General features: G+C 40.2%; 1 protein-coding gene across 1 annotated transcript; it reads left to right on the top strand.

Annotated features, from left to right (window-relative positions):
* Nucleotides 1-36: 36 nt before the first annotated feature.
* On the top strand, nt 37-11,962 carry GDAP1 (ganglioside induced differentiation associated protein 1). The gene is made up of 5 exons (XM_008631363.2): nt 37-229; nt 1,502-1,675; nt 4,012-4,106; nt 4,555-4,669; nt 8,785-11,962. The coding sequence occupies exons 1-5, from the start codon at nt 124-126 to the stop codon at nt 9,165-9,167; spliced, it is 873 nt and encodes a 290-aa protein (XP_008629585.1). The 5' UTR covers nt 37-123; the 3' UTR covers nt 9,168-11,962.
* Nucleotides 11,963-12,258: the final 296 nt, after the last annotated feature.

Raw genomic sequence — 12,258 nt, 5'->3', positions numbered from 1 at the left:
GATGCTGCCCGGGTGACCCGGGCCGTGCCGTTCCAGGTGCGGTTGGCAATAGCCGAGAAGGCGCTGAAGTGCGAGGAGCACGATGTGAACCTGCCGCTGAGCGAGCACAACGAGCCGTGGTTCATGCGCTTGAGTTCCTCTGGAGAAGTACCCGTCCTGATCCATGGAGAAAACATAATTTGTGAGGCAACGCAGATTATTGATTACCTTGAAGCGACGTTCGTAGATGGTAATCCCACAGGCATTTCAAATGTGGTTCTTCCCCTCACCCCTTAGCTGCAGCAATGCTGGGAGCAGCTCTGTCGCTTCAGGACTCTTCTTCATTTGGGGCAGAAGATGTTTATGGCCTCACAAGTAAATGGGCTCTCCTAATAATTAGCAGTGTGGGTTGAAAACATGTTCCTGTAAACTGAACTGAAGGCTTTCCAGCACCTTCATGAGTAAGCCTTTATAAGTAAAACCTACCACTCTCTTTCTTAGCCCTTCATGAAGGATGGAGACGCCAGGAATGGCAGCAGCACTGAGTTGCACTAGCCCTGGTGTGACACTGCCATAAAAAATAGCATACTGAACAGAGCTGCACAACTGCCTTTCTCGAGCAGGTCCATATTCTCTGTGAGATCAGAAGAAACATGCTTAATTCCAGTATAATCTTCAGTGGAACAAGGGAAGTAGAATGAGCAAATTATTTTTGGAGCTAAAATGGAGTGAAGAGGTAAAAGAGCAGGAAGGGAAACCTTTAAAGTGATTGTGTGCAGGCTTTTGAAGTTCTTTGTGCCTGTTCTGATGAAAACCAAACCAAAAAACCCCAAAACAACAACACTCCCCCCCAACAAACCCAAAACAAACAAAAACACCCTGTCTCAGTTTTTGAAGGAAATGCAAAGCTGTATTTTGTAGAGGTGTGAAGATGGCAGCATTTTGTATTTCAGGGATTTAGTGCTGCGATTTCTAAGGCATGAAGAAAACATCAGTGTATAGTGAACATAATTTGTGCTGCCTTTTAATCAAAAAAGGAGTCAGGGCCCAGGTAGGTTGAGGGTAGGGTAAAACTCAGTGATGTGTAGGAATACTTCCAGTCATGCTTTGATCAGGATTCCTGTACTATAATTTTTACATCATTGCAGCGGTAGTAATGTTTCAGCCATAACAATATCCTGGAATTTTGGGTGTGCCCAACTGTGAGAGCGTTATAGGGCTGTATGTCATGGTCACCGATTCCTAGATGTACGTAACAGAGCTGAGTCTGGTTTTCTGATTTGAAAGCCCCTTAAATATGTGTTTATGTGGTTTGCTGCATAGGAATTGGAATTATTAAAACATTTTAAAATGAACTATACATTTCTCTGAGCTGCAATAACACTGTTGAGTTATGCTGGGGAACAGTGAAGCTTTCTTAACTGTGGCTGTGTCACCTGTCCCAGCTGGACATAACTGAATCAACTTTGGTCAATTAGATGATTCTTCTTTTCCTAACTTTGTTTATAACTTTATTTTGCAGAGGGAGTACCAAGATTAATGCCAGAAGAGGGGAGCATGTATTATCCAAGGGTGCAGCACTATAGAGAGCTTTTAGACTCCTTGCCTATGGATGCCTACACACATGGCTGCATCCTGCACCCCGAGTTAACAGTGGACTCCATGATTCCAGCCTATGCTACCAGCAGAATCCGTAGTATGTACTGGTGTAGCTCTGAATGTCTATAACTTAGTAGGTTGCTGCATTACATTCATCTCCTTTCTTAAGTCCACCTTAAACACAAAATATTGAGCACAGTTGATGAATTTTAGTTGCAGTTCTTGATGATTTGTTCATATACTTTTTATTGATTGTGTATTCTGTTTTGATTTGAAAATGGGAAAGAGGAAGTGTTATTTTTGAGGTATCTGTGGAGATAATTTTTGTATCATGGCAAACTTTTAATTAATGCCTTTATGTTTCCTTCTATGTATCACAAAAGAACTAAGTAGTTCTAGGACAAGGATCAACTCCTGACAGCACGGCTGGATAATGATTTCCTGTTTACAGTTACATTCTGAGATCTCTGATCTTTTTGTCAATGTCAATGGTTTATATACTGTTGATTTTTTTTTGTCTGATGTTTTAGAATGCTCGGTAGAACAAAGTCAAATACTGCAGAGTCTCTGAAATATAATGCAACTATACTAGTAGTAAGTCCATGATATCATAAAAGGGGTATGTATTAGTTTGAGAAATCCTATTTCCAACAAAATGTCTTATCCTCCTCCTTAAAATTTTTGGCAAGTCAGTTCTCTTACTGGCCATTTTGTTATGGTGTCAGAAGTGAAGGCAGGCAGTTAATTTTCCATGTAGTTGCATGAGTGATGTTAGAATCATAGGATCATAAAGTCATAGAATCATAGAATGGCCTAGGTTGGAAGGGGCCTTAAAGACCATCCAGTTCCAATGTCTCTGCTGTAGGCAGGGACATCTTCCACTAGATCAGGCTGTTTCCATCCAGCCTGGCCTTGGACACTTCCAGGGATAGGGAGTCCACAACTTCTCTGGGCAATCTGTTCCAGTGCCTTACCACCCTCACAGGAAAGAATTTCTTCTTCATATCTAATCTAAATCTACCTCCTTCAGCTTGAAGCCACTTCCCCTTGTCCAAGAACATGAATTATTCTCTTACATCAGTGCATTGTCTGGTTTGGTGGTTTTGGTTTTTTTCCCACATGTGAATGCTAACTGCTTATTGAACGATTGTGCTTTACTCATAGGCACTGTGGATAGTTTTTCTTTTTCACATGTTAATAATCAGTGCTTTTGTTACAGTTCACTTTACAACATTGTCTTCTGCTTTCTTGGTGTATGTATTCTTCCCCTCTAGCTTCTAGATGGTATAAATTGTTCTCAGTTTGCACATGTTCATACTGGTAGAGCTAACATGTAGAGCTCATCTTAGTTTTCTTATCTTTTTATGCTTAAAGCGTAGCCTACATTTTTTGATTTGAAGCATTTTTTTGGAAAGCCTGTAGATGTTTCTTAACAATTCCTTTGCATGTTCAAACATCTCCTGGATGGTTTAGTTTTCAGCTTGAAACACTGGGGTTTTTTCAGAGTGCTAGATATAATAAGGCATGAGCCAGTTGTATTTATGCATACCAAATCCAAGTAAGTAATTAATTGCATATGTAAGATTTTAGTTGTATGAGTACATCCTTCAATTTCTTCATACACTATATTAAAGGATGGCTTTCACAGTCATGTTGAAATGAATACATAAAACAGTGAGTTCATTATTCTCTAGAAAGAATTTTATCAGTTTAATTTTTAAGACTTAATTGTAGCTAAACTTTATTATCAAGTACAAGTGAGAGGTGATTCATGCTCTATAATTATTTTGTTCTTGGTTTATTATTAGAAATACTTATTTTTAGAAGAAGATTTATTAATCACTATCTTTTTGTATTCTAGGTCTGTAAGTGTGGTATTTTCAAGCAAAGCCCCATTTTAAGGAAAAGGCTATACCCATGTAATAGAAATCAGTAGAATTAACTTCAACTTTTCACATAATTCCTTCTATAAATCATGTAATGAATATTTTTCTAGCACATCCACATAGTTCTTAGTGAACATTTCCAAAAGGATCACAGACTCTGGCTTCACATTTTAGCTAAATGAAAACACCTTGGTTCCATATTCAGTGGCATTTAGGCTTTTGCTGTAAAATTATGCATGTGACCTATGGTGACCTTCAAAAAATCTCAATGTGGGCCTACCAGCACTTTAATATTGCAAACTGATGAGCTGAAGATGTGGTGGGTCAATTTAAAAAGCAGTTAAGTTTTCCAAAATGTGATGTATTTAAATCCTAACTTGGTACAGATGGTGTATTGAAGTAGTACTTCCCATTTCTTTGGTATGGTAATTTTATGCAGGCAATTGATCAGTTCCTGTGGATTGCATTATGAGTATGTTTGGATATTTAATATTTGTCATTCCTTTTTTTGTTTGCCTTGGTTTTTGGTTTTGTTTTTTTTCATCAGGCCAAATAAGTAACACAGAATCAGAATTGAAGAAACTTGCGGAAGAAAACCCGGACCTCCAAGATGCCTATATAGCAAAACAGAAGCGCCTTAAGGTAGGAAACCCCTTGGTATTGGCCCCTTTATTAAGGGCTTGTTAGTGTTAGATGTTTTGGTCGCAATATAAACATTTGTTTCACCTGTCATTACCAGTAATGTCATGCAGTGGTTTAACCCTTCAAGGCATGTCCTCAGATCAGCTACACACTTCAAGTGTGTGCTGAAGTACTGGACTGGTCCACGGACTTCTAAGGTGAGTACATATCAGTGCTGGTGTTGGGCTGTTGAGCACCCTGCAGGGGGAGGCAAACCTTAATATCTGGCATCTCTAAAGTTTTTCTTCTGTTTTCTGAATTGTCACCAGTATCCATGTAGTATCTAGCTGACTATGTGGAGAAAATACCATTTTATGAATAAACACTGTAGTATCCTAAGTATAAGCTTCTCTGATAAAAGTAGAAACTCTGTATGATGATTAAAACACTAACCTGTATGTCTATTTAGTCTAAACTGCTGGATCATGATAATATAAAATACCTAAAGAAAATACTGGATGAACTGGAAAAAGTTTTGGATCAGGTTGAGACTGAATTGCAGCGGCGAAATGAGGAAACACCAGGTGAGGAATTATTCTTGCTAAATCCTGTTAATATTTCTGTTTGAGGATACTGAGTAAACTTGTTGACAGCACCATTATAAAACAATTTTTAATGTGTCAGATTTGATACTTCTAGTATATATTGATCTATACATCACAGAAGGGATCAATACTGTTTTAAGTACTCGCTTACTTTACTGTTCCTGTCAGTGAGTTCTCACTATCTCATGAGAGAGCTTGATCACATTTTCAGCAAAATGAGTATAATCAGCTGCACAATTTTTTAATATTTTATCAACAAAATCAGAAAAAAATTAACTACAGAATGTTGATGTTACAGGTATAGGCCTCAGTTCACTATAATGATCACAACCTTAATGTTTAACACAGGTTTATTATAAACTTGTGCAGACATTATGCTGATATTTGTGGTATATGCAGGATAAACAATCTGGATAATCATTAGGCAACCCCCTTCCCTCACCCTCTTGGAAAGCAGTCCTGTTTACCTGCCTCCACCCAAATGAAAGTCAAATTTTTCACAGAATCACAGAATCATCAAGGTTGAAAGAGACTTTTAAGATCATCTAGTCTGACTGTCAACCCAGCACCATCATATCACCCCTAAACCATATCCCACTGTCCACTGCCCTGGGCAACTTATTCCAATGCCTCACCACTCTTTCAGTGAAAAACATTTCTAGTATCTAATCTGAACCTCTTCTGGCACAACTTAAAGCCATTTCCTCTCATCCTGTTAGAAAGGACTGGCCCAAATACTGAGCCCTGGGGAACCCCACTAGTGACCAGCTGCCAAATGGAATGTAAGTCCATTCACCACCGCTCCCTGGGCCTGGACATCCAGCCAGTTTTTCACTCAATGAAGAGTGTACCCGTCCAATCCATTTCTCCAGGAGAATGCTCTGGGAGACAGGTCAAAGGCTTTCAGATGTCTAGATAGACAATATCCACAGCCTTTCCCTCATCCATTAAGCAGGTCACTGGTCATGGAAGGGGGTCAGGTTGGCCAAACAAGACCTGCCTTTTGTAAACTCATGCTAGCTGGGCCTGTTTCCCTGGTTGTCCTGCACATGCCATGTAGTGACACTCAGGATGGTCTGCTCCATGACCTTTCCCAGTCAGGGAAAGGATGGATGAGGAGGTCAGGATGGCAGGTCTGTAGTTTCCTGGATCCTCCTTCTGACCCTTCTTGTAGATGGGTATTACATTTGCTGATATCCAGGAAACAGGGGCTTCTCTGGTTAACGAGGACTGCTGGTAAATGATTGAAATGACTGGCAAACTTTTGACAGCTCCCTTCTTACTCTTGGGCACATCCCATCTTGACCCATAGACTTGTGGGTGTCTAACTGGCATAACAGGTCATTAACCATTTCCTCCCAGATTATAGGGTCTTCACTCAGCTCCTCATGACCACCTTCCAGCTCTGGGAGCTGGATGTCCTGAGGACCTTGGGTCTTGGTATTAAAGATAGAGGCAAAGAAGGCATTTAGTACTTCAGCCTTTACCTCATCCCCTGACACTATGTTTCCCCTTGCATCCAGCAAAGGATGGAGACTCCTTAGCCCTCCTTTGGCTGCCAATATATTTACAGAAACTGTTTTTGTTGTCTTTAACTTCAGTGGCCAAATTAAGTTCCAGTTTGGCTTTCTTTCTAATCTTCTCCTGCATAACCTCATGACATCCTTGTAGTTACCCCCCTCCTTCTGGAGGTGAGACACAGTCTTTTTTACTCTGAGTTCCAGCCTAAGTTCCCTGTTTAACCAGGCCGGTCTTTTTCCCTGACAGTATATGGGGACCTTTAAGAATTCCTCCTTAAAGCTTGCCCATCCTTCCTGTACTACTTTGCCCTTCAGAACTGACTCCCTTGGCACTCTGCCAATCAGTCTCCTAAGCAGTCCACAGTCTGCCTGGCAAAGGTCCAAGGTGGCAGTTCTGCTGGTGCCTCTCCTTACTTCATCCAAGTAAGGATCCACTTTCAACTGAAAACTCCATCATTTCATGGTTGCTATGCCCAAGACAGCCACTGAGCACCACATCACCCATGAGTCCTTTTCCAGTTGAGAGATGTTCTCTTCCACACACTCCAGGAGCCTCCTAGACTGCCTCCTCTCCACTGTGTTGTATTTTCAGCAGGCATCTGGCGGGCTGAAGTCCCCCACAGGTACAAGGGCTGGAAACTGAGAGACTTCTGCCCGCCTCTTGTAGAATGCATCATCTGCCTCTTCATGGTGGCTAGCAGGTCTGTAACACAGTCCTCTGTGGACATCTGCAATGCTGACCTTCCCCCTGATCTATACCCACAGACACTTAACCTTGTCAGCATCCTAAATTTTGTTAAAATGGGATTAGCCTTCTGCTTATTCACAGCGTGGTTCAAGTCCCAGTGGTGCTAATAGAAGTCCTTCCCCTGACTTCTCTGGGAACTGCATGAAGCATCAGTCAATATCAACTGCATCTGCTCAAATCAATAACTTTTTACATTTAGCTCTATAAATAGCTGTTGTAATAAGTACCGGTTACTATCGTAACTGTAGGTTTGAACCAGCAGTTGAAAATCTAGATTAAATTTCCTACTGACTCAACAGTGAAAGAATCAAAGAAAATATTTTACCTCATACAGGATGGAAGGATTTTGTTCAGCAAACTACATCTGCCATCAATTCCAGCAACCCCTGTCCTTTCTCTGCTAAGTAGCCTTTCCAAGGAGTCAACTGATACAGTATTGATGAGCTTATGAAAACTGCTGGGATCACAGGATTTTGTGAAACATAGGGCTATTGCCTTTTGGGATTTTGTCTGAGATATTCCTGTGATCTGTACTGCTCCAGGTCCTGGTCCAACTCAGAGCTCGTGCTTCTCTTGCAACTGCTTGAATCCCTCAGCTACTGCTGCTGCCACTGCAGGCATCTTTCTTTCACACAGGATAGATTCTTTCTTCTTTTCCATCACCTTATTTAATGCACTGGATGAGTTCCCAGGTATCCTTTCAGCAGCCTAGGATATGCTCCTTTTCTACAGAGGCCTTTCTTTCACACCTGCGTAAACAGTCAAAATGGACTGGTACCAGCTTTGTGCCAAGCTGTAGCTTTTCTCTGGTGGCAAATGGATTGGAAAGGAAATTGCAAAATTTCTCCATTTCCAGAGAGGTGCTGCTAAGTGTTCATGCCAGTGTTTTTGCATGCCTGCTGTGTGGGACAAGCTGCAAAAGTTACAAATGAGAAGGGAACAGCATAGTTCTCCCTATTCAAGATCTAGGCTAGAGCAGAGTACTTATGCTGGCAGCTGTGATAGCTGTGCTGGCTATCAAGTTTCATATCCTGGGTTTCAAAAGCTCTTGGTATAGTCAGTACACGTCAGCCCTTTCAGGTGGTGGTGGTTCCGATCACTGACAACGAAGTGTGATGCTGCCTGGCAGTGCCTGCTCTGAGCCATCCCAGGAAGATTCACCTCTTTCCTTTGACTGGAGAGGGTACCTGGGGTCTCCACCTGTGCTCCTGACTAGTGGTGAGCTATGTGAATATTTGTCATTTCTCAAACATCTCAGTGTAAAACCCCCATGGTTTGGGGTCTGAGAGACACAAAAGAGTGACGAGTAGACAAACTCCGTCATCTCACTGAGCTGATACATTTGGTGCAAGTCAGTCATCTGATCCATTCCTTTTTGACTTGAAAGCCTCCAACAAGTTAGCTGGAGCTAGTTCTTGAGTGAATGCCATCGAGCTGAGTGACACAGGCAAGAAGACAAATCCTTCAGACAAGTGGTAGCTTTTCAGTAAAAGCTAAACTGCCTTCTTCCTTTCCAATTCTATTTAATTCAATCCATCTTTGAGAAATGTAGTAGTTGAGGAAAGTAAGTGTTTACTGTGGGTTTTAATTTATGAACCTGGAATGTGGATCTTTTTTCCTTAACAAATACAGGCCAGGCTGCTGAGCCTAAGGCTTTACAATATTGTGGTAAGAGTGGACGGGGATTAGTAAAATGTTGATTGATTAAAGTAATATTTTAGCTGAAGTGTTTTTGCTGTTTATTAGATGGTACTTTGAAATAGCACTAAACCAAATGTGCTTATATTCCATTAATTCCTAATCCTTTACGTTTTATCTCTGCTTAGAAGATGGAAATCAGCCTTGGCTCTGTGGTGATTTCTTCAGTCTGGCAGATGTATCACTTGCTGTCACATTACATCGCCTGAAGTTTCTGGGATTAGCAAGAAGAAACTGGGGAAATGGAAAGCGGCCCAACTTGGAAGCTTATTATGAGCGTGTCGTGAAGAGAAAAGCATTTTACAAAGTTTTGGGACACGTCAACAATATATTAATCTCGGCTGTCCTGCCAACAGCATTCCGTGTGGCCAAGAAAAGGGCTCCCAGGGTTCTTGGCACCACCCTGCTGGTCAGCATGCTGGCGGGAGTGGGTTATCTGGCTTTCCTGTGTCTTCGGAAAAGATTTGCCAACATGGTGCTATCGATTAGAACCAGGCAAAATTATTTTTAGACCCTGTCTGTCCCTGGTGGTGATTGGAGGACATCTCTACTCCCCAGGAAAATATCCTCAATAAAATATAAATGTAGAAGAACAATTATGTCTGTGAAGTAGAACATTGTCACACAGTAATCATCTCCTGCTGCTGTATAATTGGGTTGGCAATGCTGACATGTTTTTCAAAAATATATGTTGGGGGGAGGCAAAGGAAAGAAGAGACTTTTCAGCCAAGGGCCTATAACTGTGACAGTGCTTTGTTAAAGTGGTTTGTGTCTCCTTTACCCAGCAGCTGACCTAATTAAAATGCTTTTATTTAATAGATATGCAGCAATGTGACAGCTTTTCAATGTAGATGAAATGCATTACTGTGCAGAAACCAGCATTGTTAAAATACTGAAAATAGCTCTTACTTTAAATGCTCAGAGTAAGATTTAAGTGTAACATTGTGCCTGTTGTATACGGGAGCAAGTTTCTCTATACTGATTAATGTCTGTTGATTTGCAGTTGGACCTTTAGGAATGTGTTAAAAAGTAATCTTGTGAAGCCACTTTTGTCACTGTATGTTCATGCAGCAGTACAGGAAAAGACCTGAAACAGGTAAGAACAGCAGTGATTTGTGCACCACACAAGTGAAATTCTCCAGAGGCATCACTGGACAGCAGATACTAGAATTTTGCTGAAATACAAATGGGAGTGAAAAACCTGACACTTGTCTTTCAAAAGCCTTTTGGGCTCAGCTGCAAACTCTGGCAGAATCAAATCAAACTATCTTAGTGCACATTTGCTGCTTTTATTGGGGTGGCTTGATACAGTTAGCTCCATATGAGTGTCCCATGTACCCTTTCTTGTTTCACTTTGAGCACTGGCTATTTTTGCACACTTCTTGGCAACATTAGCAATTGCATGTGCCTCTATAAAGTATTTGCTCACAACGTGCCACAGCCAACTAGAAAACATATGCACAGCAATGCATTTTTGTATAAGTAATTAAAAATAGTTCACTACCTATCAGTCTGGTTAGATTGAAGGTAAAGCTCTAATTTAGCAATCTCTTTACTTATGGACAGGGATCGTGCTGATGGTAAGTGAAAAATACAGTACAGTTTGCAGACAGATGATTTGTACTGCTGAATTTTTGCAAAATTGCAGTCTTGTAGCATGGAGGAAAGGTGTAGAAAAACATTTTGATTACTTCCTACTACTCAACAGATGCTGTGAGTTTTATTAGTTTAGAACTGAGCTCCTGTTTCAACAAGAAATGTACATTTACCTGAAAGTAGACATTGAATCATTTTGGAGGAAAAAAAGCGTTTGGAAAGGGCTGAAAATTCTCATGACTGTTTGGTAAGACTTTTGTATGCCTGATGAATGTTTGAAAGCCTCTGTTTTGTTTACAAGTTGTACACAGCTGCAACAAACAAAGCATAGCTTTAAGTGTTTGCCTATCAAGAATCAGTGCTAATGGGCCTAAGTACATTTTAGGTTCGGTGCTGGTGGCTGTGGTCTCTGCACAATTGCGTTTAGGTGTCAAGAAGATCATCTCAAGTTTGCTGGACAGAACTGAGGCAATTTCTGTCTGGGCAGTCTCACCATCTAACACATATCAATATAGATAAAATTATTGAATACTCCTGCTTATTATTTAATACTGTACTAGTTGTCTAGCAAAAGTAGACCTAAATCTCATTACACCTTTTCAATAATAAGAAGCATCTTACCTAGGAAAAAATGCGCTTTTTTATTTGTTAAAAAGACACTTTTATATAATTACATTTCATGACCCAGTTGTTCTCAAGAACTTGTTGAATTAAATGTGCTCTATTTAGAAAAGCTTTATTATCTCTAGAGTGAGTTTAATCCAACAATACTATTAATGTACTGCCAGCTTTAACTGAGTTTGTTGTTTGTGTATTGCAGTTCATCTGCATTTACTTGTAGCTATCAAATTCCACTAAGTTAATAAACACAGAGTAAGACCTGTAACTTAATGCTTCCCTAGCATGTATTTCTGTCAGACCATCTGTAAAGTGTAATTTGATCAAGTCTCAGCAAAATTATATGTATACAGCTTAGCTTTCTTTAGAGTGAAGTGACCACCAGATGTCAGTGGTCCTCCAGGACTCTGCTCTGGCGTGCCTCTGAGGCAGGAAAACACTACTTTTCACAAACAAAAAGCTTGTGATCTCAGCATAAGAGGGTTGTGAGCAGCCTCATCAGACAAGCAGTTTGTCCAGAGCTCTGGAAACAGCTGCATGGGTCAACCACAGGTTTTTTCTCTGACACCTGCCACTTATGCTTGTGTAGTTTTTACACTGGGTAAGTGAGAAGCCAAAGTTGATATAATACTTCACATGAAAATGAACATTACTGAACAGCAATTAAACTTGTCATCTGCAAGAATGAATGTGGATAAAACTTCTACTGTTGAAAAGTTTGGATCCCTGGTTTGATTCATGTCTGTTAATTCAACTGTTCAATATCCTACTTATTTTCACCACCCTGAAGTACTGTGTACATTGATTTCTGTACAGGTGGCAGCAAAAGGCTTATCCATGATTAAATTCCTCAAAATAGGATGAGATTTAGAAGCACATATGCTGCATTTAGCTCTTTGTGCAGGATATCTTTTGTGCTTGTAAAGTTTCTTTTCAGCCTGGCTTATTTTCTTTCTGGTAGGTCTGTACTATTTTGATTTGGTACAGAAGCAATCTTCTAGTTTTCATTTACTATTTGCTCTCATATAATGCATCAGATATATTTCATATCTTTATGTGGGACCTGCACAATAACCATCAATTCTAAGACCACTTTCTAGTCTTGTTTATGTCTTCTGTGTCAATAAAACAAAGCACATTTGAAGATTACACAGTATTGCTGTAAGGAGTCTGATGCTATTCAAGGAGAGAAGCCCTTGAACACCTTTTAAACCAGTCTAAAAGGTGTTCAACAGTTTGCCTTGCATATATATGGAAACAGCAGTAACAATGATGTTTTCTTTCATTGTCAGTCTGAGCTGTATATATATGAGGTTCAACAAAAGCTATTCGATAAAGTAAAAAAAAAAATAAGGAAGGCAAGCAAGTTTTTTGTACTTTCAATTAAT

Source organism: Corvus brachyrhynchos, unplaced genomic scaffold, assembly GCF_000691975.1.
Source record: "Corvus brachyrhynchos isolate BGI_N302 unplaced genomic scaffold, ASM69197v1 scaffold633, whole genome shotgun sequence".
NCBI lineage: Eukaryota > Metazoa > Chordata > Aves > Passeriformes > Corvidae > Corvus > Corvus brachyrhynchos.
Note: the sequence above shows the minus strand (reverse complement) of the source record. Positions and strands in the feature narration are given on the sequence as shown.